Genomic DNA, 21,701 nt, shown 5'->3' on the forward strand with positions numbered 1-21,701 from the left:
CATGATGCAGAGCAGGTTAAGGGCCTTGCTTAGGGGCCCAATAGTGGCAACTTGGTGGTGCTGGGGTTTCAACCCCAACCTTCTGATCAAAAACCCAGAGACTTAATCACTGCACATTACTTTTTCTCCACTCGCCCGTGAATTCATGAGACTCTGATTTGTGAGACAATAAAAAACATGTGTGTGAGACATTCTGTATGAAAATTAGTTACCAAAGGAACTCGACTCCTTGTCAACGATGCTGGTGTCAAGTTCTACGAGTCCTCTCTGCTGATAAGAATTTATTTTAGTTTACAAAGTCTGCAGTCTGGTATATTATTGCTTTACTGTGTGTAGAGTCGGAAAGGTCGCCAAATTATTCATTAACTGGCTGATTTATATCTCACTTCCTGCATATGCATTGTTTATTTGTGGAGGTTGTGTAAGAGCAGTGTGTGTGGGTGTGTTTACAGGTCATGAGGTTGAGGAGAGCGTGTCTACACTAGCAGGAAGAAGAGGAGTGCGACCCAAAATAATGATGCCCTTCGACTCACAGCCTCCACAACGTAAGCTCAGAGAAATCTCTCCTGTTACTGTATAAACTGAAGGTTATCCAGTGTGCCAGTGCTGGCTGTTGGCATGTAGATGATGTTTAAGTCTTGTCATTTGTCATGTTTCTTTCATCTGACCAGCGTGTGACGTTTCTCATAGTTCTGTATCCTGTATCTGTATCCAGCTTCTTGCGTTTACTTGTGTTGTTGACACACATTTGCCTTGCACGTCCTCAGCTGTTATTAGCGCACATCCCATCCACTCTCTCGACCACCTTCATCATCACCATCATCATCACTTTCACCCTCCACCGCGTGGTTACCTCCATCACCAGATCAGTCTGAGGGCTCCTGCTACGCCCTCGTCCTCTGGCTCTTATTTAGACAGACCTTCTTCTTCAGGTGAGACATGAGATGAGTGTATGAGCCTGTGTACAGTAAGAGGAATTCACAGGAAGATAGTTACATAGTAAAGAGTTTGTAGCTTCTTAAAAGGTGTCTGGTTTAGATCCCTGTCTGATACGGAAACACTTCGTTGTATGGCTCTACACAGAACCTTTAAAGGTTCTTCTAGATGATCACCAAAGAAATCATAAGTGTTCTAGATCTGACATTTAAGGGTAGGGGTCAGTGAAGGCTTATATTTCATCAGCGTTCTAGCTCCCTGGACCATGATTTCAATATATCGTGTACACAAGTTCAAGCGCTGATGATAATCCTGACTCACTACACACTGAGACACTGATGCCTCAATTTCCAGGAACATAGGTACGTCCAGGTACGTTCATGTTGTAAAACATCACCACTGGCTTTTATTAACAAGAAGACAGGATCGATATCTCTGACATTATTTTTATATTGAGAGTTACATTTGAGAACTACTTATATTTGTAAATGAAGTTAGCTGAGAGGCTTCACAACCTATAGCATCATAGATAGATAGAACTTTAATGTACCGCAGAGTGATGCTCCCTGTTTTTTGGGATTTTTTTTTTTTTTATGAGCGAATGTTCTGTAGGGTTTTGCAATTGAGAGAGTGAGAGCGAGAGAGCGAGAGACCCTTAAAATGGCCGACTCCCTGGGCCCTGACTGCTGAAAGAGAGAGCTGACTGAGACGCAGCCCTGTTCATCAAAACACTATAGAAATCATTTTATTCAGCTGTTTCTAAAGTTTGCTAACAAAATAAAATCAATACTATGAGCAAAATCAGAACATTTCATTGGAAGTCACTTCTAAGGTATTTTTCTATACTTGAATAATAAAGTGTAAGACAGCAGAAGTTGATTTGTTCATTTTTACCTTTAAATAAAGGAATAAATTTTTTAATCTTATGTTTTCTAATGAAATGTTTAGCTCCTTCTGTTTATTAATCTAAAGGGAATTTCATTAACACGCTTGATCAATCTTAAAAATAACAAAATTAACATTTAATTTGAGCGAAGGCTGTGTGTGTGTGTGTGTTCAGTTAATCCTTTGTTGAAACTGTCTTTCACTGATTTCTGATCTGTTCACATACTCACTAGTTTTACAAAGAAATTCCATAATTCTGTAGCCTTTTTGTAGCTCACACTCACACTCTATCACCATGCATTGTATGTTTGTGTGTTTAGAATCTATAAGGACTCAGCTGCCTGCCCCTGAGCTGCCGGTGGCCTCCAGCACAGCTGACCTGCAGCACACAGAGGTTCTGATTAAAGAGGACGAGTCACACTGCTATAAACCTCCCACAGCCCATGTCCACCCCACACACCCCATGAAGAGCTTCACCGTCCCCACTGTCACTGTGTCCACTCACAGCACACCCAGCTCTGCCCTGCCCTGCACCGTGCTCATGCCCCCACCAGGTCTGCCCACACATATACACTAACGGTAAGCTGATAACTGCGCCTCATGCCACAAGTCATTCTCACACAAGTCATCTCTTACAGTTCCCGGTGTAAAGACGGCATGTATCGGCACCCTGAGCAGAGCTCGCGCCCCTGTGGCCGTCACCGTGCCCAGTGCTCCTGACCAATCAGAAACCAGCAAGATGCTGCCACAGAAAGAGTCTGTAAGTTCACCCTTCTCCTCTACAAGTGCTCATTTTCTCCAGCTATCCACTTTATTGTTCTTTAAATGCTGAATCTATTTCCTAAACTTTTTGCCCTGTTTTTTTTTTTTTTCACATGGTTTTGCTGCTTGGCCTTAATAAAAACTGTTTACCTACTAAACCCGTACTAAATCACTCAATCTGTATCGATAATGAATAACGAAACAAAATGCCATTTACATGTTTTTAATATCAAATTCCATCACATCAACTCTAAATGCCTTGCCAAAACCTGTGTGTGTTTCTTTTTGCGTTTTATCCTTCACCTCAGTTCCATTGATACATGTCTCCCAGTCTCCCTTTCTCCATTTTCCATCCTCTCCACCTGCTCTCGTATCTACCTCCATCATCCTTTATCGCACGCTCCGTGTCTCTCGCTTCCTCGTCTCCTCTCACACCACATCCTTTGCTGTGGCCATAACTCTAACCCCAGCGCTCCCCTGCATGCCTCTCTCTCTCTCTCTCTCTCTCTTTCTCTCTCTCTCTAAGGCCTACAGGACAGATGAGCTGTCAGAAGAAATGGCACATCTGGAGGGCTTGATGAAAGACCTGAACGCCATCACGACGGCCTGACTGCATCCACAACATCCACACAGACCCAACATAAACTCTGAGAAAAGACTCGCAGCTTTGAAAGGAACCAGCAACACTTTATTTTCTGAGCTCCGGAACGAGGGATGTGAGAGGACGTGTACTTGGTTGCGGGTTTCTCGGGATCAGCAGGCAGGGTTGCAGAGGAAAAAGCACTGCGACGAGACATTTGACTAATCAAAAACCATGTACTCTTGAGGAAACTGGATATTTTTAATGTTGTAGTTTTTCGCAATTTCACATAGATATTTTTTGTGTTTTTGTTTCTGTGTATATGTACACAGTATGTATATATTATTTTTCTTCTTTACATTTCACGTGTTCATTCATAAATCCAGACATGCCGTTTGAAAGGCGTGGATTTGTGTGGACTGCGTTTAAAGCGGCCATGCCGTTTACATTTACATTTCCTTCCACGTAAAAAGGGAGTACGTGTTTGTTCATGGGTATCAAAAAAATCAAACAACGAATATGTTGCTTGGACTACAGACAGACGATGATGTGTGACGACAGACGATGATGTGTGAATGTTCCAAGGGAAACTTGTAGCATGAATCTCGAAATATGCATCATAAATTATATGACAGGAGATGACATACAGGATACTGATATGTATAGTAGGATGTAAAGGCTATTTTTGTTAATTAAAAGAAAAAAATCGTTGCATCAAGTCTACAGTGCTGTAGTCGCAGTACACGGATGGCCAGAGCGTCACCTTTAACACCTCCTCTGCTCACGAGTCAAGACCATCTGCACGAGCTGAAGCACAAACTGAATGATGTCAATAGCTTTTTCTGACCCGAAGCAGTTCAGTGACTTTAAGAGAATCTACCGAATTTCTCCTTTCTACATTTCCAAAAGACACTTTTTATACTTTTTTTTTATTATTAAAAAGGAAAGTACAGTGATTTGTAAATTATGATGAACAAGGGTTCTTTTCACCAACTTTCTGTTCCGCGACTCTTCCTGTCTAACGACAGATCATATAAACGTTAGAGCCGTCTCCATGTACATCGCCTCATACAAATGAATGTTAACGTGACGGTAAGAAATTCTGCTAGTGCTTGTAAGTGTTTGGGGATGAAGATGCCGAACTGTCGAAATGTTTGCTGAACCATTAAAAACTTCATTTGCACATTTTCTATGGAGTTTAAAAAGGAAACACTGATGTCATGTAAAAAAAAAAACCAACCTATTTTCTGTAATAACGAAGCCAGTTTTCTGAACACTGTCGTTGGATTTGACCTTGTACTACAGACTCATATTGATTATTTTCGTTGTTGTACAATGATGTGACAGTCCAGTGAAAATGTTGTTAAGGGAAAAAAAAATACATTTTTTGTAATTCGTCTTAACTTTTTCGCAAGCTGTATTCCTTTATCAGAGCGTGTGCGGGTGTGCTTGTTCTCAACCCAACACTTTAACTCTAATGAAGAGACATTAAAACGTATTCTTGTTTTTTTTATTATTATTAGCTTAAATCATTTTAAGAAAAATACAGACCAAATGCACAATTTCACAAAACCCACTAACTGTTACATTTATTTATTTATCCCTTAAGGTGCAAAAAAAACCTCTAAGCATTTCTGTTTAGAAAATTCAAACATGCTAAAACTCTTTTTTTTTTTTGTTTTTTGAGAAGCATAATCAAAGTCAAATGGCTACTGTTACTCAACATATTAAATCTTCAGATTTATGTACAAGCAAAGCGCAGCTCATACCCCAGCCTTCGGATAGTTTTCCTTCATCATATAAAAGTGAGCAGTATTCAAGAATGAGCTGAAGGTAAGCACTGTTTTGGCTTTTTGGCTCCGTCATCTGATTTACGTGGAATACAGTTAAACTAATTTCCAGTGCTGTTTCAAAATAATTCATTCACTTGTACATTTGGCAATGGAGTAAACACAACAGTTGCATTTCATTCTTTTTTTGTTTGTTTTTTCCTAGAATAAATGGCACTTAATGCATTAAATGAATGAATGAATACAATAAGGCTGAAATTGCAAGGCAATAAATTCTGTTTGGAAGTGTTACTTAAAAAAAAAAGCTCCAAAGAACAACAATTTTTTTTAGCCAAATGCAAAGCGGAAAAAAAAAAAAAAAAAAAAAAGTTACGCTGACATCACTAAGGAGAAAAGTCTGTTTTGTTCATTTTCATTCTGTGATCTGGACACGCTAATGATTCTCTTGTACTTTAACAGTCGCGGCTAACTCTTAATTTAGTTTACAGCAAAAATATATATATGTATATCACAATACACATTCAAACTGAAAGCATACATACAAATATACAGACACGTTACTGAGTGCTGTAACTTCATCCCCTCAGCTTCACATACATCTCTATGTGAACTCCCAAAAAGTGTTGTCTCTGCAGTCCAAAGGCCAAAGCATTATGGGGAGCTACACAGCCTGCGCTGGCGTACGCTACGGCACTGTGGCTCTGAGGTGGCTGAGGGAAATATCGCGCTGTTCTCTGCTGAATTTAGTTCCTCTGGAAGGAACTCTGGGCTGCTGAGGTGGCTGCGTTGGCTGCCGCCGTCTGGAACGTGCGGTTGGTGAGGACACCCTGAGAAAACTCCTGCTGCGCTTTCTGGAAGCTGGCACCGGTGTGGCGGTAATGAGAGTGAACCTGAAAACAGCCACAGCGATGACTCAGAAGTAACACTAGATTTCTTAAATTCGACAGAACACGTAATACTAAACTACAGATGCAAGACGTACCATTTTAAGAAGGATGACCGATAGCACGGCGCACACGGTGAAGAAAGCCGCAACCACGAACATCACTGCGCTCACAGCCAGGTGGTTGTTGACCATGGTGAAGGACGAAATCCAACCGCTATAAACGAAACAGCAGGAGTGTAACAACAGAAATCCTTTAATAACCAACCGGCTCAAAACGATGACTGACAAGATGAAGATAAATGAAGCAGAGAGAAAAAAAAAACGAGGCGATAGAGAGCACATATGCAGGGAGAGACCTACTTCTGACACAGAGGAAGAAAGTGCAGAAAGGCCCAAGAGGTGTTAAAGCAAGGAGATGGAGCGTCCAGCAAAGACAGAGCAGAAGCCTTAGAGATTGACACAAAGACACCTGTTCCACAAGTGAGAGGTCAGAAAGAAAGCTCTTTGGGTTAAAAATAATCATTATGCTTCTCTAAGGAAGTTAAGCACATGCTTTTTTATTAATGTTGCCTTTAAAAAAAAAAAAAAAAAAAAAAAAATCTATGTGCAACCACAATGCTGTTAAATGTACTTTAAAAAAGAACTTTAATTAAATAAACTGCTGAATTTTACAACTAGTGATCCTCACTTTACAGAAATAACAAGCAATTCATGTCACAGCATAAACAGCTTAAAATTTATAAGCTTACACTGAAACCAGTATCTTCTCGTTTACTTCTACACTGGCCTAGAACAAAATTTCAAAAAGACTGCAATTTTCACAAGCTAATGACTTCTTACACACATTCCAGGTGTTATTTCCCAATAACAGCACGTTCTCTACAGTACACTATACTGCCAAAAGTATATGAACACCTGACCATCTCAACCATTTGTGGTTCCTGCCCATACTGTTCCCACAAAGTCTGAGGCACACAGCTGTCTAGAATATCTTTCGACTTCACTTCAGTAGAACTAAGAGACCCAAACTTGTTCCGGCATGAAGATGCTCCTGTGCATGAAGCGAGCTCCATGAAGACATGGTGTGGAGGTTAAGGATGGAGTGGATGAACTCGAGTGTCCTGCACAGAGCCCTGATTCTGACTCAACCCCACTGAACACTGTTGTGATGAACTGGAACACCGACTGTACCTTAGACCTCTTCACCCAACATCAGTGTCTGATCTCACTAATGTTCTTGTAGCTGAATGAACACAAATCCCCACAGCCACGCTCCAACATCTAGTGGAAAACCTTCCCAGAAGAGTGGAGCTTAAGGCAAAAGGAGTATAAATATGGAGAAAGCTTTTCAACAAGCAAAACATGGCTGTGATAGTCAGGTGTCCACAAACTTTTAGCCATGTAGTGCAATTTATTCCTCTTATACATTTATACTTAATCGTTTGCCTGTGATTTTTTTTTCTGTGCAAAATAAAGAATGGCTAATCATCATCATCAATTTATAGTTACGTATATCCTCTGACCATCCATGAACCATGTTAGTTCCTGTTATCTCTATTATTATAGCAGCTATAAACAGTTGTTGTTTCCTTATTAGCCTCTTAATTCTCAGTCATGGAGTTATGATGACAGATGAACGCACCTTGTCTGTCCTGAAGGTTCCTCCCATGTCAGAAAGTCACAGCTGACCATGAAAAAAAACTTTTTGCATAAATTCTAAATAAACTTCTCCTTCCAGTAAACTTGATTACACAATCTGTTAATGTGAATCATCATCAAGTCATTTCATAAGCCCTTCCAATGTAGATGTATTATACAAGTTAATAAACCCCTGCGATTTGCCTTGGAGCAGAACCTTGAGCTGTGCTGCTATACAAAACTCATCCACACCTTCTGACCAATAAAGTAATATAGGTGAGCAAAGTCATCTCTGACACAATTAAATGGATCATCTTCATACCGGGGAAAGCATTTCTTTCTTTTATTGTTCTTTCAAGATGGGCTGCTTAAATTACCAAATATAGTTATGCTGTAAAATTGTGTAAATAATTAACAATTGCCATGTTGGTTCAGGACATACACTTCTTCACATCTCTCCAGTGCACGTATTCTCACTAGAATAAATAAATACCATTTGAAAAAGAAAGAAGCTGACTAAAATTATTGGAGTTTGCACACTCACCTGTTGCCCCAATGAGGAATACCGACACACTGAATGATAATCACAGCAATTTGGGCAAAGAAGATAAAGAAGAAGGTAAAGAAACTGAAGGAGCTGTCGGACCTAAAAAAGAAAACAATTCCAGAAAATCAATTCCAGAAAATCCTCCACAGCACATGACACTGTACACTCAAAGATTTTTTTCTATTTTAAGTTTGGATCTCCAGACACTTCTCTGTTTCTCTCAATAAACTGAAAACATTAATATTTCAAATACAGTTCCCAGGTCAATATGGAAGCTTAAAACTGAGGAGATCCTCACTTGAAAGCCTTGTAGATGGGCCGGAACCAGCAGAGGAAGGAGCAGGGGGTGAAGAGGATGAACCACAGAATGGAGAGGCCAAAATCCACTCCGTTAGCAGCTTCAGCGGTGAAGTAAGCCAAACACGCCAGAACGTTCAGAAACAATGTCACACAATACACTGAGAGAAAGACACAGAGCATGAGATGAAGAAGGAAAGGAGGGACAAAATACATAAATACTTGGATATGAAATAAGAACAGAAGAGAAGTAAATAATAGTTGTAATAGTTTGGGTGTGACTAGTAACTCGCTTGATTCAGGTTATATCCCCACTGCTTTTATCACAGTAGCTGTTACACCCATTCTTAGGAATTTTAACCCTGCCTTACCAGAGAACTGTCAACCTAAACATAATCTTCCGTTCCAGACTGTAGTGTTGAAAAATGTTGTTGTACCACAGTTACAAACCTTGCTAAATAACACCTTTTGAAATATTTCTAACTCACAGCACCTGGCATTCAATATTGAGAATCCCATCATCCACATTTCCCATATCTACAGGACCTACATGCTTTGCTCTTGCCTCCTTCAACCACAAGCAAATAACTGCTACCTGCTCCTATTTCCTGCATTCCAGATAGAACATTATATAAATGTCAGTTTTTTAAAGCTTTATTTTTTTAATTACTCACTCTAAATCAATAATGTCCAACTGCAATTCTGTTCACATGAATGTGGTCATTATTAATCCCTTTATCTGTAATGGGAAACCTGGGCATTATTTCTGACCCATTTCTTAGGTTCCAGTACATTACCTAAAAATACTTTTGTTCTACATGCATGATATGCCCACATCTCACACCTGAACGTTGGTCCATGTTTGTGACCCTGCTTATTTTGCTTATTAAAATCATATAAACATGTATGTGAAGATGGCTCTGCTCCCGACATGTTCAGCTCCTCCATCCCTATGCTCCTGTATCATGTCTTCATGTCACCAGACCTCCGGCTGCCCCTAAGTGCCTACACCTCAATCTTCTGAGACTGTCTCTCTACCCCCTCTTGTAAAGTTGAGGGGAAAAAAACTTCCCTCTCCCAAATCTTCCCTCTTTTTCTCCCCTCAATTCCATTATAAACTTCTCAAACCCATGTCAGTTCTAAAGTAATCTTGAGTTTATAAAAGCTGCTACATATAGTGAACATGATGAGATTAGTATTATTCACCAAAACATGTATACTCTAAATGTATACTTCGAGACAATCTTCATTCTGTCCATCTTCTGTACAGCTTATCCTACACAGGGTCACTGGGGAACCTGCGTGAAGGCAGGGGACACCCCAGGATGGGGCACGAACCCATCACAACACACAATATCAAACCCCTCACACACCCAGTCACACTCTTCAGACAATTTAGAAATGCCAGTCAGCATTACTACATCATCTGTGGGGAGGAAACCCCAAAGGACAGAGAGAACATGCAACCTCCAGGCACATAGGGTGCAAGGGGAAAATTGAACCCCCAACCTTGGAGGCGTGAAGCATAACTCACTAATATTTTAGAAACCAACAATACTTATTATTTAATTACACTTCAATTCTACAGGCAAGGCTAAAAAAATCATGTAAACTTTTTTTCCCTTAAATATGTACATTCCTGTACATTTTGTTTACATTTCTTTAAATGTCTAAAGCACATTTCTGTAGCTACACAGACATTTACTGGACGTATCTAGGGTTAGGGTTATCTATTCTATTATCTATCTATCTATTCTATTCTGCCCATCTATTCTATTAACTGACAGCCAACCGAATTACCGGTAAAGATACAGTATTTAAATGTACTGATATAAGAGAAGCTGTAAATACATACGCATCCACAGGTAATACATCATTTTACACAGCCGCCTGTGTTGCTCTGGAATTTCCTCTGAGAAGTCCTGGTAGAAGCATGGCTTTATTGGAAAGAATCTAGGTAATGGAGGCCAGTTGTTCTCTTTGCCTGTGCAGAGGAAGTGGAATATAGATGTTTGATACAACAGGAAGTGGTATGTATGCAACAACCATGTCCGTTACGGAGGCTGCGAGTTCTACCTGTAATCCTCTCTCTGCTCTGCAGCTCCTGTTCTCTGCGCTCGAGCTCGGCTGCTTTCCTCTCCAGCTCCTCCTGCTGTCTCAGCAGATTGGCCTGCCCTGCGGCTGCGGCTGCCTGTGGGAGAGGCACATGGGATTCAGCTGCAGTGCTTTCACAAACATTCAGCTAAAGTGTATCAGGTTGTGGAAGAATCCACAAACAGCTATTTCATTATGCTGCTTTTTCACACGCTCTTGCCGCACTGCACCATGCGTGATGCTGACCTGAGGGCTCGGCTCCACCGAGGGCTGCAGCACAGCAGGCTGGGACGGGACAGTAGAGGCTGGGATAGTGGTGCCCGTCAGTTCTCCCTACACACAATTAACAAAACACACACAAAAGCAATCAGCTGATAGACTTAACACAAATGACTGGATTACAAGGTAAAAATAAAAAGGTTGTAACCCTTCTATTTTCTGCAAAGTGTATGAACAGATAGAGGTGTGTGGGACATTGTCACCTACTCTCCTAGTTCATCAGTGTGTTTTATCTGCCTGTGATATTCTACTTATCTGGTTCTGTTTCAACAAATATTAACAAATCATTCACCATGGCCAGGATAAAGCATTTTAAGGAGCTTTCACACAGACAGCTTAATCCAAAACAGCAGCACAGTTTGCATAAAAAACTGGTAACATGGAAGCTGTCATGTGGACTGGAAAACGTACCATGGTACAGAACCAGAGACATCAAAGTGATTGCAACCTGTACTCGGGTCTGCACTTTGTTATGGAAGTAAATTAACTTGAGCATGTGTTTTAGCCAATTACGGCAAAGAAGAGGTGACTTACTGCTCAAAATAGCACTAAATAATAAAAAAAGTACAAAATATGTTGAGCTATGTTGCGTTCTCCACACGTTTGTGATGGAATGAATGCAGAAACACCAATTAGATAGAATGGAATGAGTCTGAAACCAGACCAGCTGTAGAGACCCCAGGAACATTCACGCTGGGATTCAGACAGCAGTAAACGTGCTCGGTGTGAACACTAATCACTTGCACACAACTTTTTTTGGATCACACTGGATCCCGGTCCTGATGCACATCTCAACTCCACACAGGTTTCTCCTCCTGTTGGACATCGTTTCATATATTATTTATTCACTTAATACTTACAGAGTTATTGTCAGGGTAAGGTTGGAATTGCTGCATATGATCCACTCCAGAATGGGTCACTTGTGTGACAGAAGGATCCTGAAAGAGATCAGCACATTTCAGTTTATTAGGATGCTGTGATTCAGCTCTCAGATATGTAGAGCTCACAAACCGGGTTTATTCAATATGAACCAACAACACAAAATACACACACTGTGCAGGACAAGTATGCATAAATTGCTTATCATCTAGCATCTAAACATTTAATATTGACTCAATGAGGTGCACATGACTCCTAAATGTTCATTAATCCAGATGTTGTTTGCAAACGATGGGAGCTATGTAGCATGCAACAGGTCACTCTTTAGGTCTAAGTCCAAGCTAAAAGGTAACAGAAGTTCATTACACAACACCACAACACTTTAGATTTACAAAGCAGTAGTGCAATTAATTGCTACAATATAATTTTCATACCACAGCATAATCAGGCAAATGTTTATAAGGCATTCAAGTCTTTGAATTCCAGAGTTAGAGGAATTCAGAGCTACACATTAACCTCATGCCATCTTCAACACTTCCATATGATGCCGTCGTCTCGGATCACACCTGGTAGAACTCGCATGAAGTTTACGTGGTATTCATTTTCAGTGTTGCGCAACCACATGAAAGTGCCAAAGATTTTTTTCAAGTGAAAGTTCCTATACCTAATCCGTATTTCAAAACAAGCTCAGGTTCTGGTCTATAGACTAAACTAACCATTAGTTCCTTACAGTCACTGAAGGTTTTATTTCACTGAACTACCAAATTAAATAACTGGCTGGTCCACTGAACCCATTCACTCTATTTTCAAATCACTCACGCCCTGAAAGCAAACATTAAGAGCAGTCACATCACAAAGACGACAAGAGGCACGTTCACTTCCCAAAGCGGTGTTTCAGTTAGAGTGAGAGAAAGCCACCTGCTCCATTCTCCTCTTCCAGGATGTTAGTTTAACTTGGCATAAACTTGGACAGTAGTGAAGATGAATGACAACTATAAAAAATAGTAAACATTGCACCTCATGCCCAAGGGGTACAAAAAGAGGACAAATTAACAGTTTAGCTTTAATTTTATGTGAAAGAACAGAAAACGGAAACCTCAAGTGGAAATAATTTTGCTAACCAATTATTCTGACTTGTAGATTTTATGCCCTTACAGTTGGGCGTACACTAATTTCCCGTATTTCTGTGAAGCAAGCTCATACACATGCATGCCACACTGTGTAGAGAAACAAAAAGAGTTTCATGGAATGTAAATTCTGTAAATTCATGGAATGTAAAACACAGCTACAGACAAATACAGAGTAACAAAGTAAAGTGTGTTTGCCCAGTGTATCTACGTCCTCAATGTTATTATCATTGTACAATCTGCCCCTGCTTCTTGTTTCTTACATAATGACGTAAATCTTTTTCTTTGTGCTAATCAGGAGGTTTTTTTATTTGTGCAAACCAAGCCAACAGTTTTCCTAGACAACCTCTGTCCCACACGTAAATAATCTACTAAACTACACAGTTACAGCTTCTTTTAAGGAAGTGGATTCTTCCAATGGTTTGTTTTCTTGGAGGGATGTGTTTGATAGAGTGTAGTGTTAGGTGAGAGATGGAAGACAGCTTGCCACAGATAATGAACAAATTTCATCTCAGTATGCTGGGTTTATTCATACATACAATTTGATTGGTAAAATAAGGCAGTGTAGGCTAAAGATAATAATAATGATGATGATGGATGATAATTGATCTTCTTTCAGCTTTTCCCTTCAGGGGTCGTCACAGCAAACCATCTCTCTCCACCTATCCCTATCTCTTGCATCCTCAACACTTGCACCCACTAACTTCATATCCTCATTTATTACATCCATATACCTCCTCTTTGGCCTTCCTCTTTGCCTCCTGCCTGGCAGCTCCATGTCCAACATTCTCCTACCAATATACTCACTCTCCGTCCTCTGAAAATGTCCAAACCATCTTAATCTGTCCTCCCTAACCTTGTCCCCCAAACTTCCAACATGAGCTGTCTCTCTGATGTACTCGTAACCTCAACGTTTTCAGCTCTGACTCCTGTCTCTTCCTCAGTGACACTGCCTCTAAACCAAACTGCATGGCCGGTCTCGCCACTGTCTTATACACCTTCCCCTTGATTCTCGCCGATATTTTTCTATCACAATTGATGATAATTGATGATAATTGATGATGATGATGATGATGATGATGATGAAGATATGTATATTATAGAAATTCCGGCTTTGTGTTTGTTATGCAGCTGTATTGTGTTTATCGCAGTGTGGGCGCAACAGGCTTGAAGGCCTACAGCATTAAACAAACAGTCCGTCTAAGCTTCACTAAAATCTTAATGACACAAAAGATAATAAGGTACACAACCTAGTGTGTAAAAACTATAATAATCAATAAGATTTCGTTTTCAACGGCATTGTAATCTTTGTAAGATGACAAAGAATTGCGGGAAGCACTTCCACTTCCTTACATTTCAGCCCGCCTTCAGAGTAAAGTCGAGTTGCTGATTGGCTCACGGTGATGTCACTCAGATGACGTTTCCCAACCGGACCTGAACCTAACCCACATCATTGGTTTTCTGTGAAGTCTTACTGAAACTTGATGTGCAAGGAAATGTACAAAGTTTTATCCCAACAGATCTTACGGTCCTACCTGAAAAGGATTGACGTCTGCTGTGTTGTCGAACGCGTTACTGTTGTCGAAACCTGACATCTTGACGGAGGTTTAGCCGAAAGTGAAATATAATAAACAGAGCAGTCCTCTAGCACTTACGGACGCTCTCACGGCTCTTCTCACTTCCGCAGTTGTTACACGCTGCGCATGCGCATCTGGCTGAAGAACGCGTCACCAGAATGAACGCTAAAAAAAATTTACAAATCTGTATTTATATCACTGTATTGAGATTTGGATATCTATACGAGCTTTTTGCCATCAAGTATAATACAGAATGTTTTTTTCTTTCAAAAAGTTATGTCTTTAATGTAATTAAAATTGTTCTTTTCATGAACGTGATGATGAAGCCGACATTTTATTCGATCAAAAAAATATATTTCAGCGGGTTAGGGTTAAATTATTTGTAAAGGCTTTTGGTAAGAATGTTATATCTTGATATCTTTCGTTTATTTGTGTAAGCACGATCGATTTCCTGTTTGACAGCAGCCCTGTGACGTCACACCAGCTCGCGCGCCACCGTTGCAGACATGGAGGAAGTGAGAGGTGGGTTTCCTTTACGATTTCATCTCATTTCATTCAGCTTTATTTATGATTTTTTTTTTTTTACGTCGGTTATATCAGGTGAGAGCGGTCAGGACGAGCATGGCGCTGTGTGTGTGTGTGTGTGTGTGGTAGTGACTGTGTGTTTATTGTGCAGTTGGTTTCCATAGCGCAGTGCAGCTGTCACTGAGGATTTGGCAGGAGGCGCAGTATGACCTGAGAAAGCCATGCTGCTGGATTACCAGAGTCTATTAAACGCTTTTTCTTCACCCTTGGAATACCACAGGATAGTGGATAGTGTGTGGTACACAGGAAAACATCAAATATGATTCTTTTTTTGTGTCTGCAGTGTTTCCGCTGTCATGCCTGGTCCAGAACTATGCCTGGGGGAAGGTGGGGCTGGACAGTGAGGTGGCTAAGCTGGTCCTAGGTGGAGATCCTCAAACTGTCATACAGGATGACCGACCGTACGCCGAGGTGAGCACGTGCGCTCCTTAAAGCTGATCACTGATCCAGGCTTTCCTGCTCATCAGGCCAGATTACTTTTGATTCATCTGGTATACAATATATGGCCACAAGTATAGGTGCTTGTTGCACATGATCCCATTCCAGATTTATTTCCTCTTTGCTATTATAATAAGCTCCACTCTTCTGGAAAGGCTTTCCACTAGATATAGGAGTGTGACTGTGGGGATTTGTGATCATTCAGCTACAAGTGCATTATAGAGATGTTTTGTGAGGAGGTCTGTAGTGCAGTCGGTGTTCAGAGTCACAAAGAATGATTTAATAATTGGAGACTCAGGCCGTTTATTTGTATCCTGGGTTTTAACAGTGCCTAATAAATGATAATGTTTATTTATCTGCATTGGGGTTGAGGTCAGGACACTCAAATTCTTCCACTTCACTCTTGTCAAAATTATGTATTCATGGTGCTTGCATTATTTACAGTTGTCATGCTGGAACATGTTTGAGCTTTTAGTTCCAGTGAAGGTAAATTTCTAATGCTACAGCATACAGAGACATTCTAGACTACTGTGTAACTCCAACAGCATGGGGAAGAACCACATACTGGTGCAGAAGAAGAATAAGAAGCCTTTATTTTCGCCAAACATACATTACAGAACAGTGGAATTCTTTTCTTCGCATTTCCTAGCTGAGGCAAAAACACAGTGTGATGGTCAGGTGTCCACATACTTTTGGACATACTATATATTACACTTATAGGCCCTTTAACTTTAATCCTGCTTGAATGGTTTACACACAGTTGATGTGATGTTTCATTAATAAAAGCATACATATATTAGGTTGATGGCAGAAAAAAACCTTTATGATTCATTTCATTTAAATGGAAAAAAAATATTGTCTGTGATTAATCTCAAAGGGAATAGTTAGAATGAATCCATCGGCAAGATTTTAATCAGAGCTTAATCAAAGAGTCTTTTTAGAAAGGATTTGTTAAGCAATATCTATAATTAAAAGCTGCAGGGCATGCCTTGCTTCAGTGGATAATCTCACCTGTATATTGTAGACTTCTGACCTGCTGCTAGAATCATAAAGACTGCCTTCTGCTCATCCCAAGAGATTTATTCATAAAAGATTCATACAAAACATCTTTTCAGCACACTTACTACCTTTTGGCTTTATAGTATATTGTTGTAGAAGAGAAATTAGTTTTATTCCCAATATCCAGTGTCACCAAAAAGTGGACTGGATCTTTTGAATTAAGGTTTCATTGAGGTTTTCCTTGTTACGGTCGCCTCTGGTTTGCTCATCTGAGATCTAAATCTACATCCAGATTTCTGTAAAGCTGCTTAGTGACAATGTGTATTGTTAAAAGTTCTGTACTGTTAATATGAATTAAATGGATGCATGTTTTTAGCTGAACAAATCCATAGTTAGGCTTGGTCTTTGTGGTATTTCTATTCTGGTCTTGGCCTGGATCCTAAAATAAATGCTAGGTTTGTTTAAAATAATGGAACCCCTCCTGTGGGACACACTTAAAGGTCAGTAGTGACTCTCTAAATAGCAAAGGTCAAGCAGGGTCTGTGTGAAGGTGTAGTGTCGGTGAAACGGCAACTCTTTTGACGTACATAATCTTTTTTTTTTTTTTTAATAATCGGACACTCAGGCTGTTTATTTGCGTCTTGGCTGGCTCTGGGTTTTAACAGTACTTAATAAAAAGTCTACAGTTGTTTATTGATCTGCACTTTGTCTCTAGAGTATGTTGTAATATACAATATGTGTTTATTAGCTTTGGATGGGTGCCCACCCTAAGGGAGATGCTCTTATCAAAGACAACAGAATATCGCAGAGAACACTGGGGCAGTGGATCGCTGATTATCCAGCATGCTTGGGGTCAAAGGTCAAAGACACATTCCAGGGACAGCTCCCCTTTCTTTTTAAAGTGCTGTCAGTCAACACTGCACTATCCATCCAAGCTCATCCCAACAGAGTGAGTAAAGTAAAATAATAAATATAATATAATGCATTATACTTGAAACATATATCCAGCTTCTAATCACTTAATAAATACATCTCAGGAGCTAGCAGCTAAGCTACACGCCCAATTCCCTGAGCACTACCCTGACAGCAACCATAAGCCCGAGATGGCGATTGCACTGACTGAGTTTGAAGGTCTCTGTGGTTTTCGTCCGGTGGAGGAAATCATTTCCTTTATCAAAAGTGAGTGTGACTTTAAACATCATATTGCATCACAGTACAATGCTAGAATGCTGAATTGTTAGCCCAGTGTGTGTACTGGAGTGTTCTCATCACTGCATGGCATTTTTGCTGAATCTGTCGGGTTTTTTTGTTTGTTTGTTTGTTTTTGTTTTTCTAGATGTCCCAGAATTTCATGCTCTGGTAGGTAATGAGGCAGCAGATGAGCTGCAGAGCAGCAGGGATAACCCTGCACGTGCTTCTCTCGCACTGAAGAAGTGCTTCAGCAGGATGATGAACTGTGAGAAGAAAGTTTTTGTAGATCAGCTGAACATGCTGGTGAAAAGAGTCTCTGAAGAAGGTGAGAAATTTACCTTGAAATGTCACTTCTAGCTGTACTGTATGCCCTGTGAGACAACACCGGCTGTATTTGTTATAGAAATGAAGACATGAATTATTTTTCATGTCTCTTTTTTTTGTTGTAGAGGCTGCAGGCAAAGACACATCAGGCAATAACGGAGAGCTGCTGCTTCGACTCCACTCCCAGTACCCGGGTGATATCGGCTGTTTCTCCATCTATTTCCTGAACCATATTGTGCTGCATCCAGGAGAGGCCATGTTTCTGGGAGCCAATGAACCTCATGCCTACCTTTCTGGAGGTTACTCTCTCCTTTTTAGCTATTTATTTGAAACAATTTCAGGAGGAAGGGGAACTGAATATGACACAAAATTGGAATAAGGTTGCAACTTATATTTCTGCCAGGAAAAGCTTAGTTACTGTATGTGTAGGATATTTACAGTATATGCCATTCTGTATGCAAAGTATAAGGAACACCTCTTGAAACTCCTCGACAGACTTATAGCGCTTAACTGCTAAATGTCAGAACTGCCGAGCTGAAATCAAATGTTTTGGTCACATTGTGTCAGAGGTAGGAGTTTCAATTGACCCTGACAAAGAACCAGTAAAACTGACTTGTATCTGAAGCCAGCAATTCAGTAAGCCTCATCCTGCATCGAGGAACCGTGAAGAGGTTTAATAACCTCTATAAGATCATTTATATGCACCAAGTTATTGTTCCAGTTAGAGCATATGCCACAAGGCATCATGGGAGCCCTAGCAAACATTTCAGAGGCTCACAGAGAACGGCTTTGGGAACATGCATCTTCTCCAAGCCATTGTCCACTGAAACAATTATTGTCAAAATGCTGGAAGAACATGAGGATTATGATATGCCTGGTTTTGTCTATTTGTACATCAGTGTTGTTTCTGTAATCAAAACATTTTGGCAAGTGACAAAATACTGACCATAAGTCTTCCATCTTCCAGATTGTGTCGAGTGCATGGCCTGTTCAGATAACACAGTGCGTGCTGGACTGACCCCGAAATACATTGATGTGAACACGTTGTGTGAAATGTTAAACTACAGTCCTGCTCCAGCCAGAGCCAAAATCTTTCCCTCAGTGCAGGACCCTTCAGACCCCTGTGTTCATCTGTACGACCCACCTGTACCAGACTTCACTGTCATGAGGATACAGGTAAGTTACACTGTGTGCACAAGCTATAGGCTTGAGATGGTTTACTCCATTTGTGTATTTTTTAGTAGTTCTGTATGGCTATGGGGTGTTTATGTCTGAGGAAGTGAAGCAAGCAGATTTAAGTGTTTATATTGCACTTGCTTTTGGGTAGCACAGTGATGCAGTGGGTAGTGGTTTCACCTTACAGCTTTACAGTCCCTGGTTTTTGGGAGCTCAGGTTCCTGTTGCATGTCCTCCAGATTCATCGTTTTCCTCCCAACTCATAAAAACACGAAATTAGATGGATTGGCTGTGCTAAATTGATTAAATTATGGTATTTGGGATTATCTTATCCAGAGCAACTTACATTTATCTCATTTATATGTACAATATTTATAAATCTATTTATATATCTGATGACCTTCCAGTCAGTACTCCAATGTCTTAACCACTGAGCTACCTCCATACACTCTCTTCTCTATCAATCACAGTGACACTAGCCAGTCAGAAGTGGGCAGATCGGGGATACTGAGTGTTATACCACCCCCTGACACTGCATGAGCAGCAGTTTAAAAAAGATATGGTCAGCTCAGGGGAAGCATTTTGTCTAGTTGATATCTGTTGTGTGATAGGGGAAAGCTCACTGAAAGGTAGGGAATCGGCCATGGCTAAATGTGGATTTCAATCAGGGACAAAACACTTTCTTTTGCTTCTATTTGCACTACATTAGACAGGGCAGTTCAGGCTACCTAAGAAGTATCCAGCGTGTTTAAAAATGACTGCATAAATCTGTTCTGTGTTAACACTTTTTTTTTGGTGATTCCTGCCTTTGACCTTGAGCACGGCTGAATATTTTGCTGTGTTCTACCTCCAGGTCCCTCCCTCTGTGAAGCAGTACATAATGAGCCCATTGGACTGTGCATCCATCTTATTAGTGATTCAGGGCGAGGCCAGCGCTCTCTCAGACATCATGGTGCACAGGGGTTCCGTGCTGTTCATCTCAGCCAATGAGAGCATCACACTGCAGGTGACATCATCTTCTGGGATGACCATGTTCCGGGCCTGCTGTCTTCTTTAGGCACAAAAGTGATTCTGAGCAAACAGGATGTGTCTGCTTTTACTGATAAGTTCAGTATGTCCAATTTTAACCTTCTACATTTGTTTTAATGTTCCTTGTTCAGCAGCAACTCCAAAGGGAAAAGAACCACTGAAAATATAACACACACTTCAGCAATATACCAACTGATAAGAACCAGTATAGTGATAAACACACACACACACACAAACATATACATGAGGTGTCTTTTGCTAGTGGTCCCTTCCTTTAAACCATGTAGTGTCTGAATTGAGGCATTGATATTTTAATAACAGGATGATGAAATGATAAAGTGCCAGTTTTCATTATAAACATATTAAGGACATAAAGGCTGAGCATGACAAATCAAGATTGCTTTTGTGTTTGCCTGAAGAAAAGTTCAGTAGTTTAACAAATTATTACTTTGTAATAGTAATAATTCACCTAACTAATTATTACTATTATAAGTATTTATTAATAAGCATGTGCTTTTAAAAAACTAGCCCACTCATCATACCGCTGATGTCACATCCTGCACTACAATTAGATTCATGTTTTGAATGCGCAGATGCATGTTTTAATTTTAATTTTAATAACTAGTTGACTACAAAATTAACATTCAGACTAAAAATCATTAACAGCTTGCATTAAGGTTATGCTTAATGTAAGGGAAAGAAATTCTTCACTGGGAAATGTTTTAATCTAGAAAACCTAAAAGCACATGCTCAGTCTGCAGTCGTGTCACTCTCACATTCAAAAGTGAAACACAATTCAGGGACTTTTTAAGTATAAAAAATAATAATCACTACTGAGAAATTTAGATTTTTTTTTTTTTTTTAAAAGCTAAACTGCTTTTACACTCTTTTATGAATCTGCTGAGTAGGTTTACCCTTTCTAATAGGATGCTTTGTCAGATATTTACTGTGAAAGAAGAAAGCAGTGATCAAGTTGCTGATAAAGTGTTTTTATATGACTTTAGTTTGTATGAATGTGAAAGCTGTTACCGGTACTATCCGTCCCTCTCTCTACCGTCCCTCTCTCTATCCGTCCCTCTGCAAGTCTTTGTGCTTTCCCAGAGATTGCTCTCACTGGACTAACATTAGGATCATTGTTCATAAAAGATTCTTTTATGAAAAATTATCTTAATATTTGTTTACTGTAAACTCTGTGCACTTTTACGTGAGGTCGCCCAAGCAGGTTGTGTCCCAGATCCTCAATCTGCACCTCAATCCGTTTTCAGTGTTTGCTACCTCCAGTGAAGGTTTGGAATAAAGGCATGGATTAGCATTTTTGAATCTTCTGTGGCATGAGGTTGTTTAAACTCTATGTAAACCCTAATAAACTACAATTCTGTATGATTTCCTCTGCTTATTGTGTCTTTTTATTTTAGTTACCTTGTATAACGCAGGTTCAATAATTTATACATATACACTTTTTATCCTGGTCTGGGATGTGGTGGATCTGGAGCCTATCCAGGGATGCTGAGGCAAGCCAGGTATACTCTCTGGTTAAGCCCCAGTTCGTTGCAAGGCACCATGCACACACATTCCTACTCACTCACTCAGGGTCTTAGGAGTAGTTTGCTAGCATGCTCTTGGGAAGTGGGAGGAAACCAGCAAATCCAGATTAACCAGTGAAAGCAGTAACCTGAGCTCAG

At 40.1% G+C, this 21,701-nt stretch overlaps 3 protein-coding genes across 10 annotated transcripts in view; 2 read left to right on the top strand and 1 right to left on the bottom strand.

Annotated features, from left to right (window-relative positions):
- neo1b (neogenin 1b) overlaps positions 1 to 4,596 on the top strand; it is a 118,057-nt gene extending 113,461 nt beyond the window's left edge. For 2 of the 8 annotated variants that reach the window (XM_058407434.1, XM_058407435.1), the window contains exons 25-29: positions 453 to 545; positions 768 to 932; positions 2,142 to 2,375; positions 2,460 to 2,581; positions 3,110 to 4,592. In XM_058407434.1, the coding sequence (XP_058263417.1) occupies positions 453 to 545; positions 768 to 932; positions 2,142 to 2,375; positions 2,460 to 2,581; positions 3,110 to 3,193 (698 nt within the window). In that variant the 3' untranslated portion in view covers positions 3,194 to 4,592. Of the gene's footprint in view, positions 1 to 452; positions 546 to 767; positions 933 to 2,141; positions 2,376 to 2,459; positions 2,582 to 2,891 lie in introns of all 8 variants that reach the window. The other 6 variants (XM_058407437.1, XM_058407439.1, XM_058407438.1 and 3 more) reach the window with 6 other exon arrangements.
- A 920-nt stretch (positions 4,597 to 5,516) lies between these two features.
- Positions 5,517 to 14,398, bottom strand: scamp2 (secretory carrier membrane protein 2). Its single transcript, XM_058407444.1, has 9 exons — positions 14,236 to 14,398; positions 11,555 to 11,632; positions 10,662 to 10,748; positions 10,398 to 10,512; positions 10,177 to 10,305; positions 8,323 to 8,482; positions 8,022 to 8,123; positions 5,936 to 6,053; positions 5,517 to 5,843 (listed from the first exon to the last, which is right to left on the bottom strand). The coding sequence occupies exons 1-9, from the start codon at positions 14,293 to 14,295 to the stop codon at positions 5,697 to 5,699; spliced, it is 996 nt and encodes a 331-aa protein (XP_058263427.1). The 5' UTR covers positions 14,296 to 14,398; the 3' UTR covers positions 5,517 to 5,696.
- A 116-nt stretch (positions 14,399 to 14,514) lies between these two features.
- On the top strand, positions 14,515 to 21,405 carry mpi (mannose phosphate isomerase). Its single transcript, XM_058407443.1, has 8 exons — positions 14,515 to 14,799; positions 15,146 to 15,273; positions 17,048 to 17,248; positions 17,337 to 17,478; positions 17,636 to 17,815; positions 17,940 to 18,113; positions 18,782 to 18,990; positions 19,844 to 21,405. The coding sequence occupies exons 1-8, from the start codon at positions 14,784 to 14,786 to the stop codon at positions 20,045 to 20,047; spliced, it is 1,254 nt and encodes a 417-aa protein (XP_058263426.1). The 5' UTR covers positions 14,515 to 14,783; the 3' UTR covers positions 20,048 to 21,405.
- Positions 21,406 to 21,701: the final 296 nt, after the last annotated feature.

Source organism: Hemibagrus wyckioides, linkage group LG14 (assembly GCF_019097595.1).
Source record: "Hemibagrus wyckioides isolate EC202008001 linkage group LG14, SWU_Hwy_1.0, whole genome shotgun sequence".
Taxonomy (NCBI): Eukaryota; Metazoa; Chordata; class Actinopteri; order Siluriformes; family Bagridae; genus Hemibagrus; species Hemibagrus wyckioides.